The sequence below is a fragment of the Podarcis bocagei genome (assembly GCF_964188305.1).
Source record: "Podarcis bocagei genome assembly, chromosome: 3".
In the NCBI taxonomy this organism is placed as follows: Eukaryota; Metazoa; Chordata; class Lepidosauria; order Squamata; family Lacertidae; genus Podarcis; species Podarcis bocagei.
This window is the reverse complement of record NC_138127.1, coordinates 10,028,579-10,054,157: the sequence shown is the minus strand read 5'-3', so window position 1 is coordinate 10,054,157 and position 25,579 is coordinate 10,028,579. Positions and strand designations below refer to the sequence as shown.

The 25,579-nt window shown below is 43.5% G+C and overlaps 1 protein-coding gene across 1 annotated transcript in view; it reads right to left on the bottom strand.

Moving 5' to 3' along the window:
• Window positions 1-224: 224 nt before the first annotated feature.
• ERICH1 (glutamate rich 1) overlaps window positions 225-25,579 on the bottom strand; it is a 53,754-nt gene continuing 28,399 nt past the window's right edge. Inside the window, exons 4-6 of the mRNA XM_081189207.1 lie at window positions 8,419-8,787; window positions 5,414-5,608; window positions 225-1,128 (exon numbers count right to left, since the gene is read on the bottom strand). Coding sequence (XP_081045333.1) covers window positions 1,055-1,128; window positions 5,414-5,608; window positions 8,419-8,787 — 638 coding nt within the window. The 3' untranslated portion in view covers window positions 225-1,054. The remainder of the gene's footprint in view (window positions 1,129-5,413; window positions 5,609-8,418; window positions 8,788-25,579) is intronic.

Sequence of the window (25,579 nt, the reverse complement as noted above, 5' to 3'; positions counted from 1 at the left end):
ACAGCCCCTTCCAACCTGCAATATTGGGACAATGAACATTGGTATCAGCTTTGGAAGTGTTATTAGCAGGGCTATTTTTTTTTTCATGCTCCACACTAAATAAGAAGAAAGTTAGAAATAACAGGAATGCTCCTCTTTGTTGCTGTTTTACTGCCTTTTTCAAAAAAGCAACTAATAAGTGCAGTTAATAATAATAATAAATCATGAACTCACAGCACTATAACTTTGGAACAATGATTATGTTTACTCTGTTATGGCTTTTCTGTCTCCCCTACTCTGATACACCTAAGAAATACTGCTTGTAACTTGTTTCACAAAAGATGGACATGCTTTAATACCTCGGCTCTTTCACAGAGCAATTGATCAACACAGCAGCTGACATTTGTTCAAGGAGCATGAGGGTAAGGGCAGAACACTGGACTTCTCTCTCCTTCCCATAGCTTGCAAAGGCTAAGTATCCTAGTCAGCATCTTGCTGGCCTATAATGTGACAGCTCCAAGTTTCCTGGTAGAAAGGGGAGTGAATAGTGTTGTGAGATGCATTGAAGCCTATATTGTCCTAATATATGAAAGTGATGGATCTGCTTGAGGAGCGAGATACAAGATATAAAACCTCTCTTTTTCCTCTTTATTTTATATATAAAAATATGGATTCTGACATTCTATAAACAACAATATCATATAAAAACAATGATAGCACTGTACATTTTCACTTGGCTTTGGCCACCAAGTTATTCTGGCAGTTATGAAGCAGCTAGTGAAAGAGTCTTCCTTGCATGAACCAATTCAGTTGCAATAAAAACTCAAGAAGGACCTACAATAAGGGGGAAACTGGTGCTTATATATTCTCAAACTAGAATATATAAAATAAAACAAGTTTTCAATATTATATATTAACTTGGGGCTAGAGACAATAGTAATAAAAAAACCCAACAGCATCTTTGTGAAGTTGCAATCCTCTTCAATGGCATGGCCATTTCTGAATATTCTCAGACACAGTTCAGAGTCTTATGTATTACATTTTAACCCTGTACAGAGGGATGTGCACATTTAGCTTATTTCCTGTTCTTTCCAGGAAGGATATCTGTAATCCAGTAGAGAAACAGAGAAGAGATTGCCTTGGCATGATCTGCAAAGGAGAAAGCAAATTCTTCATGAAATGTCAATAAGATAGTGTTCAGTAAACAAATTCCGAATGATAAAAAAACCCAAGTAGACATCTGTTTCCATTTTGGAGAAATATGAAGGGAGAGGGGGAGACACCTATGCCTGGGAGCTACAAACATGCAAAAACTTCAAGATTTCAAACTCCTAAAATAAACAGTTGCAGCTGTGACATGAGTTGCTTTGAGCAGGGATAACTCCAGACTTGAATGGTTAAGTATAATTACTTTATATAAGGCAAATAGGAACTTAATGAAATGAGCAGCTTTGGATAAGACCTTTATTACAATTTTAGGGTTGTATCCAACAAAATAGTTCCAATAGCATGAGGATCTCCATTTGTACAACATAACTTCCCTTCACTTTCATCCTCCTGTGTGCCTCCTACACCCTCCCCAGATCTGCTCTGGAGAGCTGGGAATTTCTCTTTCATGAGCTTCCCCATTCCGTATGCCCTGCTCAATCCAAGCTTGTGGCCAGGTCCTCAGCACTCCTTAAACCTACACCTGGAAATCTCTGTCTCTTAACAACAGTCTCTCCTGTTCTCTTTTCACTAGCTCTGTGTACTTGGCTTCTGAAGAAAGTACCTGCCAAACCCAAGACTCTTGAGTTAAGGAATAAGAAGAGAGGCCTTCTTGTGGATCAGGAATTGATTAAGTTGTAGGAAGCAAAGAGCAGAAATTTATGGACAGTTCTCCCATTGGATGGATGTAGGGAGTAGAATCATAGAATAGAATCATAGAATCATAGAGTTGGAAGAGACCAGAAGGGCCATCGAGTCCAACCCCCTGCCAAGCAGGAAACACCATCAGAGCACTCCTGACATATGGTTGTCAAGCCTCTGCTTAAAGACCTCCAAAGAAGGAGACTCCTTCACACTCCTTGGCAGCAAATTCCACTGTCGAACAGCTCTTACTGTCAGGAAGTTCTTCCTAATGTTTAGGTGGAATTTTCTTTCTTGTAGTTTGAATCCATTGCTCCGTGTCCGCTTCTCTGGAGCAGCAGAAAACAACCTTTCTCCCTCCTCTATGTGACATCCTTTTATATATTTGAACATGGCTATCATATCACCCCTTAACCTCCTCTTCTCCAGGCTAAACATGCCCAGCTCCCTTAGCCGTTCCTCATAAGGCATCGTTTCCAGGCCTTTGACCATTTTGGTTGCCCTCCTCTGGACACGTTCCAGTTTGTCAGTGTCCTTCTTGAACTGTGGTGCAAAGTCCTTAGAGGAGTAAAGTCCTCTAAGGATCAGTACAGGGACCTGTGCTTTTTAACTTGTTCATAATCTAGAGTTCGGGTTGAGGAGTGAGGTGCCAAGTTTGCTGATGGTGATAAATTGTCCAGGGTCATCAAAGCAAAACAAAAGGTTTGCAAAGAGTTCCAAAAGGACCCTCCACACTGAGTGAATGGGTTATAAAATGGCAAATGCAATTCAATGCAAACAAGTGTAAAGTGATGCATGGTGGGGCAAAAGTTCTTAATTTCACATGTGGATGGAGAAAAGTTTTTCTCCTTCTCCCCTAACATTAGAAGGCCTCTCCTCCTTCCGGAGGGGAGGTGTTGTGGGCGGGAGATGACTCCCGTGTCACGCAGGGGGCGTTATGCCCCCTGCCCCATCCACATGGCTGGCGCGCCACACCTCCCGGTTGAGCACCCAATCGGGCGGCTTGGTGGGGACGTGGTTTGCTGCTCAAGATGCAGCCGTGTCAGCCATTCAGCCCATTTGCTCACCTTAGGCTCGGGTGGCGGTTAGGCACTGGAATGAGTTGTTGGTGTGTGGAAGGGCAAGGTGTGGCTAACTAGGCTTTGGGAAGGAGAGAGGAGGACTCTAGGACCTTGTCAGAGCCCTCATGCCTCATTCCCAAAGCCCAGAGCCTCGCTTAGCCAGCTTTGAGAAGGCAGCATGAGGGCATCTAATGTTGCCAAGAGCTGCCAAAAATGGTCTCAAGGGCTGCAAGCAGCCCTTGGGCTATGTGCTGGACCACCCTGATCTACAGTGTCTCCAGAGTTTGAGGCAGGGGGTGTCTCTCAGATATACAGTGGTACCTCGGGTTACAGACGCTTCAGGTTACAGACTCTGCTAACCCAGAAATATTACCTTGGGTTAAGAACTTTGCTTCAGGATGAGAACAGAAATCGTGCAGCAGCGGCGCAGAGGCAGCAGGAGGCCCCATTAGCTAAAGTGGTACCTCAGGTTAAGAACAGTTTCAGGTTAAGAACAGTTCTTATGGTGGTTAAACAATGACTTCCTCTTCCCAGGAAACTCTGGAAGTATAGTTTGATGAAGGAAATAGTGGGTCTCCTACCAACTCTCAAAACCCTCAACAAACTATTGTCCCCAGGTGTCTTTCTGGGAAGCTATGGTTGTTTAAAGTGGCATAATGATGCTTTAAATGTACCGGTATATTACAGGCAGGGCCGTGGTCTAAAAACAGGTCTGCCATATTAATGCGGAAGGCTGTTAATTCAATGTGAACAAACCCAAGTCAGTTTCGGAGTGCAGGACACCATATGCAGTACTTTGGATCCCGACCAATGTTTTTTCATGCTTCTCTTTTACTGGAGACTTCCTAAATAGTATTTAAAAATCTGGAATTCGGGGGTGAAGGAGTCTTATTTTCTCATTCTATCTGCTTCTCTTCCTCACACGTACTGCACACACACCAGTGAACCATTTTCAGAGTGAGGTAAAGCGAGGTGTGAAGAGAATTCTAAATGGATGCTTTAAACCACTGTAAGGAGTGAGGAGTGTTTATGCCACAGTCGGATTTATGGAGAACAGCGCACCTTATGAGAACGAAAAAGAACGGGGGTTGTGAACCATGCCTTGCAGCTATTCTCTTCTGTTTTCTTAATTGAAAATAAAACGCACAGATTGCTATCTCGTAAGTCCTAGTCTTCCCCTCCACCAAAAGGTAACTAACTTGCATGAAGTTAGAAGACAGCAAATGTATAATTAGAAAAGAAAATTATTTGGCAGAGTAAAATGTTTTGCTGCAAAACTTCCACATCATGAGTGAAAGGCTCAGGCTCCAACCCTATACTACCTCAGAGCAAGTCCCACTAAACTCAACAGGCCTCACCTCTGAGTATGCTTACATTTGCACAGCCAGTGATATTTAGTTTTCTAATTGGAACTGTGTATTACTGTGTCATGGGCAGAGGAAAGGGTAACAGCTAAAACAGGGCCACCACTGACCCCTCTATATTGGACACCCTTGAGACTACCTTTACACACAGACTGAGAAACAAAAAAGTAGACTGCCTTTGAAATATATATTTTCCCTGTGCATGGAAAAGTGCCTGGAGGCGGTTGGAGGATGGATGGCGGCTAACAGATTGAGGTTGAATCCTGACAAGACTGAAGTACTGTTTTGGGGGGACAGGGGGCGGGCAGGTGTGGGGGCTTCCCTGGTCCTGAATGGGGTAACTGTGCCCCTGAAGGACCAGGTGTGCAACCTGGGAGTCATTTTGGACTCACAGCTGTCCATGGAGGCACAGGTTAATTCTGTGTCCAGGGCAGTTGTCTACCAGCTCCATCTGGTACGCAGGCTGAGACCCTACCTGCCTGCGGACTGTCTTGCCAGAGTGGTGCATGCTCTAGTTATCTCCCGCTTGGACTACTGCAATGTGCTCTCTATGTGGGGCTACCTTTGAAGGTGACCCGGAAACTGCAATTAATCCAGAATGCAGCAGCTATACTGGTGACTGGGAGTGGCTGCCGGGACCAAATAACACCGGTCCTTAGAGATCTGCATTGGCTCCCAGTACGTTTCCGAGCACAATTCAAAGTGTTGGTGCTGACCTTTAAAGCCCTAAATGGCCTCGGTCCTGTATACCTGAAGGAGCGTCTCCACCCCCATCGTTCAGCCTGGACACTGAGATCCAGCACCGAGGGCCTTCTGGCAGTTCCCTCATTGCGAGAAGTGAGGTTACAGGGAACCAGACAGAGGGCCTTCTCAGTAGTGGCGCCCGCCCTGTGGAATGCCCTCCCTTCAGATGTGAAGGAAATAAGCAGATATCTTCTTTTTAAAAGACATCTGAAGGCAGCCCTGTTTAGGGAAGTTTTTTAATATTTAATGCTGTATTGTTTTTAACACTTGATTGGAAGCCGCCCAGAGTGGCTGGGGACACTCAGCCAGATGGGCGGGGTATAAATAATAAATTACTATTATTATTATTATAAAATTCTGCATCCTAGTTTTCAAGGAAAGGAACAATAACAGCACGTTTGTGTGCACTGAACTTACCGGGAGGCATCACTGACTTAGTGTGGAACTCTTCCACGGCCGCCTTGAGTTTCTCTACATTCTGCAGAAATACAGGAGATGTCATCTCACGCAAAAGAGTGATGTCTGACAAAGGCATGCTGCGAGATTCAAGACTCTGTAAAACCTCCTGAACGCTTTCTGAATTCACAGCTGACTCTGCACATTTAGATCGTTCTGGGGGGGGGGGGGGAGGGAAAAAAAGCAGAACAAGAAAGAAAAGTTCATTTACAAAGTCTCCTCTTTATTTATATAGTTATTGATTAACTACCCTTACTTTTCAACATCGCTTGATTATTTTGATTTGCAACTCTTAAAACAGATGCGTTATAATGCATGTCACATCCACAGCAGGTACTTAAAAGCACACTTAACAAACATGGCTCCCCCCCCCCCAAGAATCCTGGGAACTGTAGTTTATAACTTGCAGCAGCTTTAACAAAGTTCCAAGGATTCTTTGGATGAAGACAAGTGCCTTAAATATTTGTTAAATGTGCAAGTGACCACTGTGACAAGCCATTTACCGCTTGTTAAAACGAATGAGATAGTAGCTATGGTAATGATGGCAATATGGCAAGCTGAAAATTTCTGGTGGCATTGTATACCAAAGCAAAACCAGAGGGGAGACTGACCATGACTTAGGAACAAGATAACCTACTACAGCTATTTGTAGCTTTAGAGTTATCTCTTGTAGCAGGGATGAAAGGCGAACGTAAAAGCAAATGCCTTCCAGCATTACGTCCTGTCACTTTTTGCTCTCTTTTACCCCAGTCTTTCAACCATCTACCATTACCACCCTTAGTGGTACAAGTTTTAAACTTGTAGTTTGCAATGGTGCAGGAAAATATGTAGATCTGTCTGCCGAACCACTAAGTTATAAACAGCTTGCCATGAGGGGTGGCCTCTATGTACCGTATTTTTCGCCCTATAGGACGCACTTTTTCCCCTCCAAAAATGAAGGGGAAATGTGTGTGCGTCCTATGGGGCGAATGCAGGCTTTCGCTGAAGCCTGGAGAGCGAGAGGGGTCGAGAGGGTTGCGCAGAGCTTCCTGAAGCCTGGAGAGCGAGAGGGGTCGGTGCGCGAAGTCCCGCCCAGCTCCGGATGGCCACGCAGAGCTGCCTGCAGTCCCTGGCTCAGCGCAGCTCTGCGCGGCCACCAGGAGCCGGGCGCGAAGTCCCGCCACGTTCCCGATGGCCGCGCAGAGCTGCCTGCAGTCCCTGGCTCAGCGCAGCTCTGCGCGGCCACCGGGAGCCGGGCGCGAAGTCCCGCCACGTTCCCGATGGCCGCGCAGAGCTGCCTGCAGTCCCGGGATCAGCGCAGCTCTGCGCGGCCACCGGGAGCCGGGCGCGAAGTCCCGCCACGTTCCCGATGGCCGCGCAGAGCTGCCTGCAGTCCCTGGCTCAGCGCAGCTCTGCGCGGCCACCGGGAGCCGGGCGCGAAGTCCCGCCACGTTCCCGATGGCCGCGCAGAGCTGCCTGCAGTCCCTGGCTCAGCGCAGCTCTGCGCGGCCACCGGGAGCCGGGCGTGAAGTCCCGCCACGTTCCCGATGGCCGTGCAGAGCTGCCTGCAGTCCCGGGATCAGCGCACTTCTCCCCATAGCCAGCCCCACAAGCTTGGGGGACAGCGGGGAGGCAGAGTGCGCCTTCCCGCTGTTCCCCGACCTGGTTCTTCCAGCCCCGCACCGGGGGGGGGGGAAAATAAAATTTTTTTTCTTTATTTCCCGCCAAAAAAACTAGGTGCGTCCTATGGGCCGGAGCATCCTATGGGGCACAAAATATGGTAGTTTGGAGTTGAAGTGGTCACTGTATCACAGGTTCCGAGCACAGGGCCTTGGAAGTTTCTCAACGTGTCTGTCTGAAATCATAGGATGAAATCATATTCTGTGACATTGCCCAGTTGCATCAAGTTTCAAGTCAACTCTTTCTTGCCACTGGGTTATACAGAAAAATGAGCAAAGTCATTGTTTAATTCATGCCCATAGAAATAAATTCCACTGACATCAATGAAACTTATTTTAAGTATGCTTAGCCAACACGATGGCCTTCAAATGTTGTTAGGAGTTTAACTCCTATCATCTCTTGCCAGCATGGCCCAATGGCCAAGAAAGATGGACGTTTTAGTTCAGTAACAACTGGATGGCACCACATTGGCTGCCCGAACTTAGGATATAATTCTGGTTGTGTGATCCACTCACAGTGCAATCTCTACTCGGAAATAGGTTATACTGAATTCAATGGGGTTTACTCCCAGGGTAAGTGGGGTTAGGACTGCAGACTAAGATTGCAATCCTATGCATACTCACCTGGGAACAAGCACTACTGAAACCAGTGGGTCTTACTTCAGAGTAAACATGCACTGGGGTGTAAAGACAGGTTTTTTTTGTAGAGAAAATGCTTTGAAAATAGTTGCCCTTCCACTGAAACACTTGTTTGCTCCAACAGAAGCAAAAGTGCTGTAAATATCTTTCCCCATTTGCTATGATGAAGACATTATTACCAATAGTTATAAATACTACTACTACTACTACTACTACTACTACTACTACTATATTATTTATACCCCGCCCTTCTGGCTGGGTCCCCCCAGCCACTCTGGGCGGCTTCCAACAAAACACTAAAATACAATAATGTATTAAACATTAAAAGCTTCCCTAAACAGGGCTGCCTTCAGATGTCTTCTAAATGTCAGGTAGTTGTTTATCTCTTTGACATCTGGTGGGAGGACGTTCCACAGGGCGGGTGCCACTACCGAGAAGGCCCTCTGCCTGGTTCCCTGTTGGGCAGCATTATTGGCTATTATGATGAGGGTTCTGTATAACATGCCCACATTTTTTTCATATTCCTGTTGCCTCAGGACAGCAAGTTAAAAATTCATTCCACAGAAGAGATCTACACTTTGGGGTTTGGGGCACAAGACAGAGAAAGAGTCAACATACATTTATTTCTCCAACTCAAAGTTACTGGGGATATGGAGGAAATGTACCTACTGTCAGAGAAATAGATTTCTTGTGCTGCTTGCAAAAAATCCAAAATGTCATCTACATTGCTACCTGCCTCTTCAAAGTCGGTTCTTTCCTCCCTCTCGGGCTTATATGTGAAATCTATACCAGTTGGCTTTGTCAGCAAACCAGCTGCTCTCATCTTTTCCTTTTGCCGCTTCTTTTTAATTTTCCTCTTTTTGTTTCGACTTAGATTTGCGCCTTCTGTGTGCCGCAGCTGTAAATTATCTTCAATCAGATTTTCATGCTTCCCACACTTTGTTTGGCCTCCGTGTAAATTATCCGGGTTTTGCAAAACATTCTTCCCTTTCCTCCTTCGGGTGCGCTTTCTCTGGGGCTGTCCTTGATCATTCTCTTCTGCAGGTTTAAAAGAAACATTACAAATAAAAGTGAGAGGCAGGAAGGAAGCAAGCGACTCTTGGCCGTGCTTCATACAAATGGCCCCTTTCTCCTGTTTCTGCCATGTTTCCGCAACTCTGATACGTTGCAGAGGATTTGGTTCAGCTACAATGACGGTGATGATTCATTCAGCACATTCAAATGTACATGGTGCTTTAAAGGGCAACATAAGAGAAAGGGGGGGGGAAAGGCAGGCACCAGTATCAAGGAGCTGAAAGCCTGTATTTCAACAGTAAAGGTAAAGGGACCCCTGACCATTAGGTCCAGTTGCGGACGACTCTGGGGTTGCGGCACTCATCTTGCTTTATTGGCCGAGGGAGCTGGTGTACAGCTTCTAGGTCATGTGGCTAGCATGATTAAGTTGCTTCTGGAGAACCAGAGCAGCACACGGAAACACCGTTTACCTTCCTGCCGGAGTGGTACCTATTTATCTACTTGCACTTTGACGTGCTTTCGAACTGCTAGGTTGGCAGGAGCAGGGACCGAGCAGCAGGAGCTCACCCCGTCGCAGGGATTTGAACCACCCACCTTCTGATCAGCAAGTCCTAGGCTCTGTGGTTTAACCCACAGCACCACCCGCATCCTGTATTTCAACAGTAGGGAGACACAAACACAAAAAGAGGGGAGAAAGGAAGGCAGAGGAAATGAGAGGTGTGAACCAGTGCCAGTTCACATACTTAGGATTTAGTTTAGTTAGGGATAAGTTATAGACTACAGCTACAGGCTTCAAGGGAAAAGGATTTAAAGGGAGAAGGGTGGCATCATAGAGGACCAACATTATTATGCGCACCTACATCTTAATAAACCAGCAGAAGGGACTCCCAGGTTCAGGGGAAGGACCGTCACGCAGCACATGCTCTCTATGCAGAAGTCCCAGCACAACCTGTGCTACCTCCAGTTCAAAAGGTGATGGGAAAGACCCCAGCCAGAGACCCTTAAGAGCCATTGCCAGGCGGACAATATGGGGCTAGATGGGCCAATGGTTTGATCTTGTATATGGCAGCTTCCTATGTCCATACACCTCAGTCATTTTTGGTGGCTTACTCTTGCACGCTATTATACACCAAATTTCAGAGCTGCACAGGATTCAACTCTACACGCTGCAAGACAAAAGCAGGGCGCCGTGTCTGCCTCATCACTAATGAAGAAAAGAAGTGAGAAGAAGTGAGTGGTGTTGAAATCGTCCTCACTGGCAGGTTTTCTAGTATAGGTGCCTCCTCCCAGCTCTTCTGAACCCAATTATTCTCCATTGTAGCTGCCATAGTCATTCACATACCTTAACCTTGGTATTTATCCATAAAACTAAACTGCTGCAGTAAGCCCCTAACTTACATGGGGGTTATGTTCCAGGGATCTTTTTTTTGGGATGCTCATTCATTCATTCATTCATTCATTGTGCAGAAATAAATGTGTGTAAGTTGTGGGCTTCCTATACCTGCATTTTCTTTAAAAACAAACAAAATGGCACCTGGCTGCTCATTTCGACTCTCACTATCCTCCTCTCTCTATCATAGCTTTCTTATTTGCCTAATTATCCGGATAGATCTGAGACCACGTAGTGCAGCCCTGACTCAGGGTTCAGTCAGTTTGGCTCAGAACCACTCTTTGCTCCCAAAGCCTGAAGTAATCCCCGACCCTTAACTCCGCCTCAGATACACTGCTCCAGAGAGCACATCTGCCTGTCAAAGCCCTTGAACTTCTGCCAGATGCCTTGAACTACCTCCTGTCCCAGCTAATAACAATCATTTATGTGGCCTAACTAAAATACTACCTCTCATAAATCTCATGAAGTAGATTTTAAAAGTAGAGTAAAGAAAACACAACCCCACTACCATTTAGGAACTTTTCTTCTTAACCGCTTTAAATAGTAAACTGGTACCCAGCATTCTCGGCGAATGAAGGCAAGGACACTGGAATCATTGGCAGGCAGATGAAGCAATGCATTTCCCAGGGACATGGCCTGAAGTTGCAGGATTCAGCAAACCTTGCAGAAACTAAGCCGGTCTGGGTCAGTGTGGCGATCACACAGGGTCCCTGGACGTTTCACCATCTATTGATCCCTGTGCCACCACTTGATTTCTCAATGCCACCACCCAGGCCCTACCTGGTACAATACTGAGTCCAGTCAGGTTTAAATTGGAACATAAACTTCTGTTTATTTATTGCGGTTTAACAAGCGTGTGGTTTCATAAACAGTATTGGTGAATTACAATCATAGGGTGCCTATCTGCTCTCACTCACTAAACCACCTCTCAGATATTTACTTGTCTTCCTAGCTCCTAACTGTTCCTGACTCAACTTATTTCGCTACACTAACTCAACCTACCCACAGACTCTAACCCAATTCACTCCCACTCCAACCAACATCCCAACGAACTCTCCTTTTGCCCCTCCCAGAGCTGGTTTTATAGTCCCTCTGACTCCACCCCCAGGGTTCTAATTGGGTAACGTGTTTAACTAATTCACCTCCAGCACTCTCATATGTTAACGTCACAGTCAGTACCTCACTGGGAGACTGCCTACAAACCCCATGTTTTCTGCCTTGAGTTCCAAGTTGGAAGAAACGATAAAGATATGCTGAACAAAATAAATAAAGCAAACTTTGCACTTCTTTTCTAAATTTGCTTACAATTTAATTCCGTAGGACCAATCTATAGACTAGAATTGGACAACTCATTTAGGGGTTTTTGTTTAAAGCTGATTTGCATTAATTTGTCTTCACTTGCAAAGCTTGGAAGGGAGACCCACCAAGAATTAGAACAGCCTCTACCACCTATTTGACAAAACCATATGATACTAGACTAAGGACAGTATAGTGTTTACAGTGGAGAGATAGGACTAGTAGAGCCTGGGTTCAAATCCCCACTTAGTCATGAAACTCACTGGGTGGACCTTGGGCTAATTGTTATCTCCCACTCTACATGATAGGTTGTAAGGATAAAAAGGGAGAGAGAGAGCTAAAATGCCTTCCACCCTGAATTCAGTGAAGAGCAGGAAATAAACTGTAATGAGAACAAACGTGCTTAGGACATCATTCTATAATCCTCTCTCCCTCTCCATATATGATCACACAATGGAACCTTATTTGTAGCCATGCCAATGGCTCTGATAAGGCTGTCCCAGGAGCCTGCCAAGGCAACCCTGACGAAAGAGAGTAATGTATGAGAGTTGACTGCCTTTAAAATGCTTTATTTCCACTAGCATGGCCTTTAGCATCCAATATTTGTCTGGCAGCTTCCCCGTAACTCATCTCCTGTCTTTGTAATAATAAATTTGCTCTAAAGATGAGGAGCTGCGGTTTTATTTTTGCTGCCTCTCCTTTCTTGAGCTTTGTTATCTATGATACGCTTCCTCTCTTTCAATACCAGGCATCAGACCGTCAGTTTCTCCTTAGCTGACGAATGTGTGACTCACTACAGAGTAGTCTGTGGTACTTTCTACAAAGGAGGAGGCAGCAGGGAATAAAAATACATTTGCAATTCAACATCCTGGCATAGCAAAGACCGAAATGATTTGCACTGGGTGCCTACATTCAAGAATGCTTCACCTGCGTGACATTTGAAATAGCCATCTTCTGCAAGCAGATGAGAAGTAGGACAAATTCCTGTAAAATATCAGCAACGTAAACGGCAACAAAATAAGTTAAAAATAAAATAAAAATAATACTGAAAATGATGGAAAGAAGAAAGAGTCCTCACCAGAGAGGGGTGGCAAATCAAGCTGTTGGAGTACGCCGACATGGCAAAACTGACTAGAAAGCTCAGAAACCAAGAAGACAAAAACTTTAAGAAAGAATGGGGAAAAATTATAATTTACTTAGGAGACTATTGTAAGCAGATGAAAACATTGGCAGGATTCTAATATCACTTGTAATGTATCAAACACTATTGACAATATGGACAGATACAAAATATAGATTATGAAATAATATGCAGTTGAAAATGTTGACAAAAGGACTATTGGAGCGGATGGGGGGAAGTCTCGAGATTCAGATAAATTTCTTTATACGGATATGTACTTGGTATTGTTACAACTTTACACTGGTAATATCAAAAATGATTTCAAATAAGTTTTGGCTTCTCTTCTTTTTTTAAGAAATTATAACACAATGGAGAACTAGCATGGAGCCTTTGACAGGCCATTGGACATGTATTGGGAAGACATTGGATTAGAAATTTGGTAACTACGGTTACTAGAGAGCCTTGGACTAGTCACCTACATCACAGAGTTGCTGATAAAATGCTCCAGCTCACCAAGATATTCTTTGGACAGAGGATGATAAATGCAACCTTTCACAAATACAGCTAACTGAAATTTGCACACCACAGCATTTACTATTATGCATGTACTCAGTGTAAGGGGTGAAGATAAGGAAGGCAGAGGAGGTAAAATAAAACTTAGACTGTTTCTTGGGTGGGTGGGGAGGAAGTGTGCAACTCAGTAGGCTCAGAGCTTCTTCAGTTTAGCACCTGCAACAACTAATTGCTATTAAGAAAGCAGTAAGATTATCCTCTTTACCTTGCAACTCAAAGAACTGCCAGGTGGTTTTACTGGAACAGTTATATTCATAACCTGAGGATATATTTTTTTTAAAAAAAATCAAAAACTTTTTGATGTACCTTAACAGTAGCCTTCTCTTTTTTTGTTTCGACTTTTGCAGGTTTCAGAATTGCACTTCGAAGTAGAAAAAAACTGTTTAATTCCAGAAGGCTTCAAAGAATTCGGGGTGGGAACATACAACACCAGCTGCCGCAGAGACAAAAGCTCTGCAGACAATAAAATCGTGTTTATTAAACAATGTAAGAGTCATTAACATTTGCGGTTTCAGTGGACATAAATTTTGATGGACCAAAGGAATCTGGTTATTACAGATATTAGATGGAGAAGGAATCTTGGGTGTCTCTTACTGCAGACCCAGGTCATTGAGCCTAAACTTCTTAATTTTTTTTTTGGGGGGGGCAGGATGGCTGGGACAGAAGCAGGCCTGCATGCCCAACAATCCAATTCCACTAATACCCAGCTCTCACAACCAAAACGTACATAATTCTGACCAGTGTGCAAAACATCGCTACTTATTTGCATCAACATGCTTCCCCACAAAGCACTGTGATTGGAGTGGCCTTGGAAAACCACCCACAGCTAGAATTGTCCATCAAAATGAAAGAACTCCCACCAGCCTCTCTACACCCCCCTTCTCTCAAGTTGTGGGGGTTTCCACAGAGAAATGGTTTCAATTCATGGGGGGAGATAGGGAAGGTAGCACATTTAACTTTTTTGGGGGAAACAGAGGCAACAGACCTACTTGGATGTACGTATCGGGCATCATGGTTAACAGCAGAACTTGACTTGCAAATCTGAGAGTCTGCCTCAAATCATCTTGATTTGCTTCGTTTGGGGTACACACAGAACGAATGCACACGCCGAGTATTTTTTCCCTTCCATAAGAGGCAATTTGATGCATTCACCCCAGAATTGGAGCCTGCACACACACACACGCACACACACACACACACACACACGGAGAAAACTGAACTAGCTTTCTAACGTAATCTGATATTCAACATGTATATGAATGTATGAAAAGGACTGGTCTGCCAGAAAAGAAACTTGGTAGTACATAGAGGAGTTATTGGTGGGAAAATATGTTATAAAATTACCAGCCTGTATTGTAAAGTGTTACTCACAGTTCAAACTGTCAGCTACTGAAAACAATTAGTGTTTCGGCTCACTTCTGTGTGACAGCCAATTTACAGCAGAGAATTTCTACCCCAAGCCAATACCGCTATTGGCAATCTAAACCCCAAGAGAAAAAGTAGTTTCCAGATGATGGGAACAAAATTCACTTTCTGAGCACATTTTCCCAATTCCTCCAGTGAGCTAATAGTGGATAGATTCCTCTCTTTGCTGAATTCTGTCTGCCAATTATTTTCAATAAAACAAAATAATCTCCCTTGCCTGCCTTTCAGTAGAAAAACACTTTTTCAACATCCATGATAGTGAAATCAGGATAGAAAAAAAGACACCAAAAGTTCTGCAAATCCAGTATTCCCCCCCCCCCAGTATTAGCATCTGATTAACCTTCTCTAAAGGTAAAAGGTAAAGGGACCCCAGACCATTAGGTACAGTCATGACCAACTCTGGGGTTGCGGCACTCATCTCGCTTTATTGGCCGAGGGAGCCAGCGTACAGCTTCCGGTCATGTGGCCAGCATGACTAAGCCGCTTCTGGTGAACCAGAGCAGCGCACGGAAATGCCGTTTACCTTCCCGCAGAGTGGTACCTATTTATCTACTTGCACTTTTGACGTGCTTTCGAACTGCTAGGTTGGCAGGAAGCCTTCTCTAAAGGAAATGGCTAATTGAAAGCCACCCCAAAGCTTTAGCATGCAATGGACCGTAGGAACACGGTCACGTTTTCCTAGCTATGTCTTCTGCTCTCTTTTTACTAAAGGCAAGGATTTCCCTCTAGATGGCTAACAGCCGTCCTTAAGAAAGCTGCAGCAAGAAACAGTGTTTTGATCTTATCTTCTGTGCTGGTGGGGGCCTGGACTGACAGGCTGTAACTGCTGCCCACCCCAATATTGGGGAAGCAGCCATTCACTGTCACCACTTCTCTAGAATGTCAGGTTCAGTAGCAAAGCACACAGTTGCGCCCTGGAGAAGCGGCAACACGTCTCACACAACCACCTGCCAAGTGATCTTTCTTGTTGCCAGGGCAAATGCAGAGCTAGCGGCCCACAATGTTGTAAGGACATTTTGGTCGCCGGAGTTTTCAAACGTGGGCAGCCTGGAAATGATATGCTTTGGAAGCCAGGCCACGGCTTGGCAAAGGGCACCTTGAGCCAAATCAGATTTTGTCGTCCTGTGAGCCACTCACTTCCTGTGTGCACTTAGTGAAACTGACATTGGTTAGAGAAGCAAGCAGGAGGAGCATGATGGGAGAAGAGAGAACACCAATTCTGTTTTATTTTTAGGTCGGCTTTTTAAAAAACTCTTAAAAAGAAAAAGGAAGAAAAAGGAAGAAACGGTCAACGATAGCTTCGAACATATATAATTGAATGATGATGATCTTGATCTGTTAAGACAGCAGGCTGGAGTGTTTCTTCAAGTAGTTACACCCATCAATCCTTTCGGATTACGGTGGCGGATTAGAGAGTCTCATTGGCCAGCAAAGAGATTGCCAAAGTCCATTATTTTGAACAAATAAAGCTTTTGTTTCCAGTATCCAGTGGAAAACCTGTTTATACAGTACAAGGTCATACCGAAAAAGAAGGAAGTCAGAAAGCAAAATACGGACACACTTTCTCAGGGTATTAACTGTACAGTGGTACCTCGGGTTAAGTACTTAATTCGTTCCGGAGGTCTGTTCTTAACCTGAAACTGCTCTTAACCTGAAGCACCACTTTAGTTAATGGGGCCTCCTGCTGCTGCCGCGCTGCCGGAGCACAATTTCTGTTCTCATCCTGAAGCAAAGTTCTTAACCCGAGGTACTATTTCTGGGTTAGCGGAGTCTGTAACCTGAAGCGTATGTAACCCGAGGTACCACTGTACGTCTAGAACTAGGCAATCCATGCCTTCCTCCAATATGCATTTAAAAATTCACCTAGACTTCTATATTATAGACTGTAGAAGTCTATCAAGTATATCATACACTCAAGAGAGTATATATTAACAAAACAACATTGTACAACTTGGGTCCCCCAACACCTAAATGACCACCTTTCTGATGATGATGATGATGATGATGATCATCCTCTTGCCTTTTCCTCAGAAAAGGGACTCAAAGTAGCTCGCAAAAATTAAAACAAGCATTGATAAAAAAACATAAAGCTGAAAACATGTAAAAGATAGTAATTAAAGAGTAATTAAGCTATAATATAATTAACATGATCTAAAAAAACTTTAGAAAATCTAATATGTCTAGAAAAAACAGCAACAACATAACACAATGAAAAGACCTTTCCTTAAAAACAGTCAGATCTCAGAAGCCTGCTGGAATAAAACAGTCTTCATCTGCTAGCAGAAGGAGAACAAGAGGCAATGTGGGCGAGACCACAGAGGCGGGTGCCCTGGGCACAAGATTCTTTGGGTTTGCAAAATTTCAAAAGAAAAAAAAAGTAGTAGTAATAATAAAACTAATAAATATAAAAGGATGCTACTAAACCAGAAGTGGTTTTTTGTGGGTTTTCCTACGGAAAAACAACAGTGCTGTAGGTGGTACAGTACACATTCTGCTTAAATCTTGCTCCTTAAAGAGCTCTCATTTATTTTATTTATTTAAATCATTTATATTCCAGTCTTTAACCATTTTGCCCATGGCACATCAACGGTCAGTTGCAATCCCACTTTCAAAGCTCACAAAAAAACAAGTATAAAAGCAGAGGAAGCCATATTGCTCCATTAATATTTTTATTAGCACCCACCAAAATGGAAGTGGGAAAATTCTCTCTCTTCATCTCCTCCACCCTTCACTTCCTCTGATGCAGGGTTCTGTGAACTCAACAACTTGCTCACTATTTTTTGGCGTCTTGGTTGGTCCTAATAACGACACTGCCAGACTGCGGATAATAGGAACAACCAAGAAAATATTATACGCCATGGCGAGAGAATGTGGCTAGGTTTGAGATTCCAGATCACCTGTCAAATAGGCACAATTGAGGAAGGAAGGCATTACCTCACACACGGTCTGGGGTGGTTCAGTCGCTACAGCAGGAGATTTTTAATCTCAGGGTTGTGGGTTCTTGTATTGCAGGGGGTTGGAATAGATGACCCCTGGGGCCCTTCAAACATGGATGATTATGATGATTATCATATTGGTGGTGACAATTTTACATGGGGGGTTCCGTTCCTGGCCCCCAACACACATAAGCCCACTCTGCTCTGTTACATCACCATTACAGCCTCTTCCGGTTCCAAAAGAACCTGTGCATCAATGGGATGCTCACAAAATGGTCACCATGTCTCTCTCTCTCTCTTCCCACAGTGAAGTGCTTTGCAAGCTACATACACACACATGCACTTAAAGGTTGACAGTCCAGCATTGACACTGGAACACTGGAACTAAAATAAACGTATTCTCCAGACCTCAGCTCCCCTCCCCTCCAGGGAAGCAACATCACAAGGTGTGTATGTCAGGGCTTCATTACAGATGAGCAAGTCTCCTCTTAACTTAATTCTCGAGTGAAGTTGCACATGTTCCGACCGGTGCTGGGGTTACAAATCGCCTTATTGATGTACTGTGCTATCTGGGCTGGATTGCTGCCAGGCTATTAATCTAAAAGCTTCCAGAGCAGGGGCTCCCATACTTCTCTGCCCTGAGTCTCATCTGCACCCTTATCACTTTTCCGATGCGGGCGGCACCTGTTGCCAAGGCTCCCTTTTATCCGCACGGCATTTAAAGATGCAAGTTCACTTTTGACATCTCACACAGAGATTCGTTTGTTTGTTTTGAAAGCCAGGCAGCAAATAAGAAACTCCCTTTAAATACAATAGTCCAAACACACAATGCTAGTCTTGGCGTGCGGTCAGTGGGCTGGGGCGACGAGGCTAGTCCTCTAAATGTTCCCCTGGCACCTCCTTCCCAAAGCCCAGGAAGCTTCTGTCTGGCTTAGAGAGAGAGGAGCGCTGCTCTGATGGGTCCAAGAACCCTTCTGCAGCCTTCTTTGTTTCCTCATTTCCCCTCCCTTCCTGTGTTTCTCTCTATTTTATTTCTTTGTTAAATATATTTTTAAAAATCGTTTTTAAAAAATCTGATTTGTTTTCCGGGTTCCACTTGTTGCACCTGAGTGGTGTTCTTGTAGGTACAGTGGTACCTCGGGTTACATACGCTTCAGGTTACATACGCTTCAGGTTACACACTCCGCTAACCTAGAAATAGTGCTGCAGGTTAAGAACTTTGCTTCAGGATAAGGACAGAAATCAGGCTCTGGCGGCGCGGCGGCAGCAGGAGGCCCCCATTAGCTAAAGTGGTGTTTCAGGTTAAGAACAGTTTCAGGTTAAGTACGGACCTCCGGAACGAATTATGTACTTAACCTGAGGTACCACTGTACTTGGAAGTATGATCTTCCATGAAGAGTAGCTTTAGCAAAATTCACTTGATTTTATAACAAGCTTTTAAAAACTGGCACCAGACGAATCGTGCATCTAGGTCCTCAGATTGCATTTGGAAAGCACCAGCGTGGAACCAGGATGAAAGCTTAAACACGTTCTGCTTATTCACAGATTAATAGAAACTCAACTCAACAATCAAACAAAAATAGAAATCTGAGGGAACGGGGACATCATGTTTGAACTACGCAGTTTTTGAGGTCATTTGAAAAACACACCACAAATTCAGAGGATGATACTTTAGATAGCTAAATCTGAAGTAAGGTAAGTTCTACCGGTAATGTGAATAAAAGCATGAGAAGGTATTAAAATGTTCAGTTTTCCATCTCCCCCCATTTATTTCAAATTCTAGGACTGGTTGAGATTGACAGGCTTGAGTAGTCAAGGGGACACTTATCTCAAAATAGCAATGGGAAGCTTTTAGTTGCAACAACACACACAGAATCTGGAACAGCAACACAAATGCATTGCAAGGTGAAACAAAGTAAAGGGGGTGTCAAATCAGTAAAAAGCAAATACAGACATTTATGGTAAACGTCCCTAAATGCCTTATTTTGTGAATGTTTCACGACCACCCTAACAGGCGAACGAAATACAGTACAAAATTACCTTTCCCCCTGGAATTAAACAAGGCAAGAGGAATATCCCTTAAAAACCAACACTCTCAGAACTGCTTAAGGTTTTTCTTCTCGAAGAACACCTTCTTTTTGCAAATGTTATCGGCTAGCTTCTACCCCAGGGGTTTCACACCTCCACTAGATCACACACATCAGAGTCAGCCTGGCTTCTGCAGAGCCTTCAGTCCAAATCAGTACATTCCATAGGCTGCTAATGTGATCCATGTCTCTGAGGAGAAGATCACGCATTCGCAGCGTAAAACAGTTTAACACTGATGGCAACAGGGAGATGGTTGTGGGCAGTGTGAGCCTGCACCTGCCAGCACTGCCCTCTGCAGGAACAAAATTGAAGATTACTGCCATCTTGTGGATAAGGGAAACAGCTGCACTTTAGTGCACCAAGAGGAAAGGTACATTACAGTATTCACTTCCCCAACTTGCTATGGTGGGGGGGATACAGATACCTTACAGGTAAACTACAAACTCTTTTGCCTCCTTTTGCCCACCAGGAACCACAAATCCAGTACTGTGGGCTCCCACCCTAAACTTCTGGTGCCTTATAGAATCATAGATTTGGAAGGGACCCTGGGGGTCATTTAGTCCAACCCCCTGCAGTGCAGGAATCTTTTTGCCCAATGTGGGGCTTGAACTCACAACCCTGAGGTTAGAGAGTCTCACGCTCTACCAACTGAGCTATACTACTGAAGTCTTTCTTTCTTTTTTAAGCAGGCATTTTAGCTACGTTTTCTGATTACATGGTTTGCTTTAGCTGATTTTATTGTACGTTTTTAACTTTACCGAATACCATTTAGGGACTGAGTTGTGAGGCATGCACATATTTGAAATAAATAAAATTATTTGATGGCTGCAAAAGTGCTTATGGGAACAACAACGGGAACAGTTCAATCAGGAGGATGGTTTGTGGTATACAAACTGAGGAAAACACACTGCTCTGTTTCCCTACAGTAACACTCAATGAACAAGACTGTACTGTAGTAAAGCTTTGATTAAATAAACATTATTTTCATATAGCTGCTACATAAATGCTTGAAGTCTAGCTGTGCAAATGTCTTGGAGTCAATAAACAAACAGCAGCATGATTTAACGTGTCTCGTTCCCCAAAATGAAGAAAGAGGGGGGAAAGAAAGGAACAAGACTGTCCTCTGCTGAATCATCTACTAGATTACAGGTTTTCCTCATTACATAGCAGAGCAAACAGGAGAAAGAGTGAATGAGAATCCTAATATTATATGCCCCTCTCTGGGGAATGGTGTTTTAAAATAGTTCTCTGAGCAAACAAGATCCATGCAATATACATTTTTCAGACTCCCTCAGGCTGTAGGAAAGAGGGCTGCACGGACAGTTCCAAGCCTGACCACAAAAGGTAGCTTTGCCTGGGCTGTTGTGAATGTCCAAGCACCATCACTAGCTTAAAGCAGCAAGGTTGCTACAAGATCATCACCCATGGCTCCAGAAGCCTTGAATGTCCTGCGAGAGACTAAGGAGTCTCTCTGTGCCTGTGTAGGTTGCCATGCTCTCTGTAAAGGGAGAACCAAAACGGCCAATGAAGAGGCTCCAAAGGGGATGACCTCTGCCTCCAACTGACAACCGCATATGAAAAAGGTATGAAATTGCATTTGTTTGTCCAAGTCTGGTTTCTTCCCTCTGGGAGTACACCGTACGTTCTTGAAGGGTAAAGTTTCTATTTTATGGGGCAATATCAATTCAGATGGATCCTTGCAGGTGCATGGATGAGGGTGGACAGGGTGCCAAGAGTCCACACACGCACAGAGTGAGCATGGAAACTGGCAAAATAAGGACAAAAAGCCCAGTCATGTTTGAGGTAAGGTGGATGACAACCAGGGATAGGGCTGTCTTAGTGGTAGCTCCTTGGTTATAGGTCTCTCTCGCCTGGCCACTCCATCAGCATCTATTTTGTGATATTTAAAACACTAAGCAAAAACTTTGCTATTTTGGGGGACTTCAATGGGACTGACTGATTCTGTTGCTAATTTCAGTTTATCTTAATTGTCTGATGGCTCTCTGCTTAGTTGTATTTTAGAATCGGTTGTTAAGTGCTTATGTTTCATTGCTTCATAATACATTGCAGCCACAAAATACGTAGTGAATTTGTCTGAGCAGCAAGATGATCAATATTTAAAATAATTAAAAAGAGTAGCTGCATAACTTATAATTTAATTTAATTTAATGAAAGATAATTTTCACAGACCGGTATTAAGGAATACCTGTTTAATTTAATTTAATTTAATTTAATTTAATTTAATGAAAGGCAACTTTCATAGACAGGTATTAAGGAAAAGCATAGCTACAACTTTACTTTCGATAGCTTTAACAGTAAGCTTCCTAAAAATCTTATCTTCCTGTTTGTTGAAAAGGCTTTCAAGATCTTTTCCCCAACATTCAATAAAATCGTTTTTCTTTTTCTTTTTTGGCAGATCCCACAGACAGGATCTTATAAAACATTTTATATACAGCATTAGCATTCTGTGCCACATAACTTTGCCAGTGCTCTACGAATGAGAGTAGTTTCTTCCAGTTTGCAGCACAGCCACTCTTTCTGTGCAATCCATAACCCTGACCAGTAGGGGCTTAACTGAGCAGTGGGGCCACCACCCCATCCACAGCCCCATTGCTTACACCATGGTGGAATGCAGGCAAATGCTAGATCAGGCTTGGACTGAGCCCAATGCCATATAATGTAGCAACAGTGGGGGTCAGCTCTTTGTTCTGCCCACCTACACAGTCTTGACGTGGAATGGAGAACTGGTAGGGCGAAGCTGGAAGAGGTTGGCAGGGTCAGGTAGAAAGAACCTTTCCCCAATCCAACAATCTATTCCCCCACCCCGCCAGTCCAGTGCAAAGGGGATTCACCGTATTTTTCGCTCTATAAGACGCACCAGACCACAAGACGCACCTAGTTTTTGGAGGAGGAAAACAAGAAAAAAAATATTCTGAATCTCAGAAGCCAGAACAGCAAGAGGGATCGCTGCGCAGTGAAAGCAGCCTAAATCCGCCCCATAAGATGCACACACATTTCCCCTTACTTTTTAGGAGGGAAAAAGTGAGTCTTATAGAGCAAAAAATACGGTAAATCACACTGCCATATGCTAAAATTTTAAAGGCTCAGGAAGCAATACGCAGTCCCAGGGCTTTGACAAAACTAAAGTTTCAAGGGGGTGGTTTAAAGCACACAGAAAAACAGAAGGGCCTTTTTGACAACAAAAGCAAAAAAATTAAACGCAAGATTGTTTTGGTTCGGCTCTAATTGACTCCCCAGCGTCCCATTTTTAAAGAAACTCAGCATTAACAAAGCGAGCTAATAACCTAGTCTTCACTGTATCATATTAAACTGCAAGCCTTCAGAATAAGCAAGTATCTGCTACTTGCTCTTTTTTCCTCCTCCTTTAAGTCCCTGGGACAAGGTGGGCTAGAATCAGGTAAAGGGAAATAACTGCAGTTCTAGGCATATAGCTTACTTGAAAGCACACACAAAAATCAATCCGACTAGCTTCCAAATAAAAATGGATATGATTGGGCTGCAGGTCATTAACTCTCTCTGCACTCCAAAATAATTTCGTACGGTTTCCCATTTAAAAAGATATTCCAAGTACATCGGGATGTTAAATAAGACATCCTATATCGTTCACATTTATCTCAATGTGTTTTAAAACCATCAAAAGATAATTTGTAGGAAGAACCTGAAAGTCTTCAGAAAAGCAAGGCAGTTCCTGTTTCAAGTGCAGCTATGACATTGATACGAGCTAATAAAAGAAAATTACTGGTGCCTGGTAAATTTAATTCCTTTAAAACACACACACTCAGCTCTTGTGGTAGTAAATTAAAGTTTTAGAAATATTTCTCTGTGTTATATTGTATACATTAATATTCTACACCTTGACATACAGCAAGACTTCTGCCGTAGTAGAAGTAAAATGCATATTTCATCCTTGGGGAGTTAGCATTGTTGTAGCACAGGAGATAGTACAATGGTACCTCTGGCTACTTACTTAATTCGTTCTGGAGGTCCGTTCTTAACCTGAAACTGTTCTTAACCTGAAGCACCACTTTAGCTAATGGGGCCTCCTGCTGCCACTGCGCGGCTGGGGCACGATTTCTGTTCTCATCCTGAAGCAAAGTTCTTATCCCGAGGCACTATTTGTGGGTTAGCGGAGTCTGTAACCTGAAGCGTATGTAACCTGAAGCGTATGTAACCCGAGGTACCACTGTACTGGGGTGTGGTGGTAGTAGTAGCAGCCTCGGTTACAATTGGGGAACGTTGAATAAAATTAAGGGGGCAGTGGAACCATAAAGAATTTTTTTTGAAACACTGTTCGTACATGGTTCATCTGTTGTGTAACATTGCTTAATGTAACAGAGTTAAAGTTGTAGTGATTAATTAATTTTCCAAAATAAATTGATAGCAGTGCACCAGGCTCATCCTCCTCATTAGGGTTATTTTCTAAAAGTTATTCGTATTTTTTATTTTAATATTATCCTTCGTCATCTTAATTTCCTGCCTGTAATGCGAATGTTACTACGGTTGATATTAATAAATGATTTTATAATTTCCAAGCTTCAAGGTGTCTTACTGACAGCAGCATATTTCTTTCCTATGTTGTTGGACATAGGTTAGAAACACAGATACATAAAAGAACACAAATTTGTCATTGCAGCTTTCTGTTTGCTTGTTTAAAGAATGTAGATTTTTTTCCAGGGGCACCAAGTAATTTATTTTATTTTATTTTGGAAAAGGAGTTGATAGGCCAAATAAGTTTGGGAACTTTTGCTCTATGGCTCTGCTGCAATGAAAGAAGCAGGAACGGGTGCAAAAACTCAGCATGAGGCCTTGGAAGCAGATCAACTGGTAGAGAAGAGCTATTCAGTGTGGCTTCAAACTGGTTGCCTCTTCCCCAGAACTGCAGATCTAAGCTTACTAGCCAATGAGAGGACTTACCAAACGCTTTCGATGATTGCATTCCACCAGTCCTCTTAACACATCCAAATTCATCTCGCCGACACCAATGCATTTGCAAATAGAAGTTAATAAATTGCTGTTAAGCAGTGTACAATTTCATTTGATAAAGATGAATAGTGTCATCCTATTCGATACCAGTGGGCGTGGGGCAGTTAATCAAGTTGTTTACCAGCTGGAGAATGGGAGAGAGAGACAGATGCAAAAGAAATACTTATCGCTCTGTGTAATATGCTTTGGGGAGCGCAATCGCATTATCTTGGCAAGAATGTGCAATTTGATAAAGACACACTGCTGAAGACAAGTCGGCCCAAGGGGTCAAATGTACAAATCTTTGCCGCATCCTGAAGATGAAAGTCAAGTCTAATACACACATCCGCAAGATGTCCACAACAAACTAATGCTTGGTCTTTCTAATGTGACTAATGCAGCAAGATGAATTAAACGAGATGGCAGAAGCCTAAAGTGGCAAAATAGACAGCACCATTGTGCTGTCGCCCCCCAATAAAATATGAAAATAATAATAATCTGCAAGTGAAAACAAGACCCGGAGAGAATGTGCTAGACTTCTGGTGGGGTTTTCTATTGCTCTTTTTGTGGGGTTTTTGACAGAACGTTCAAAAATTGTCCCACATGCATCCTCCTTTCCACAGCCCCAGGATTCTACCTACTCATTCCTCTGTACGCCTCCAACCATAGCGGGTGTAGCAGGTGGCCAAACCAGAAACCAAACTCACAACAATCAGGAATCTTGCACTAAGCTAAGAAACCCAGAGTGGAAGTAATTTGTGTTGAAACTTTCAGGCAGTAATATTGATTAGCTGTTAGGAATGAATTTATTGCACGGCTTCCAGTGGGCTTTTTTCTTTTATGTGAAGGACGGGGGGAAAAAAGGCTACTATTTTAGCAGAGCTATACAGAAGGAAGAGGCCAATGAATCTCCTCCCTAGATAAACCTTTAGGTTTATGGTACAGTTAGGAGAAATATACTGTGGATTCTACAGCGCTACTGCTCACTTGTTCCTAAGAGGGGTC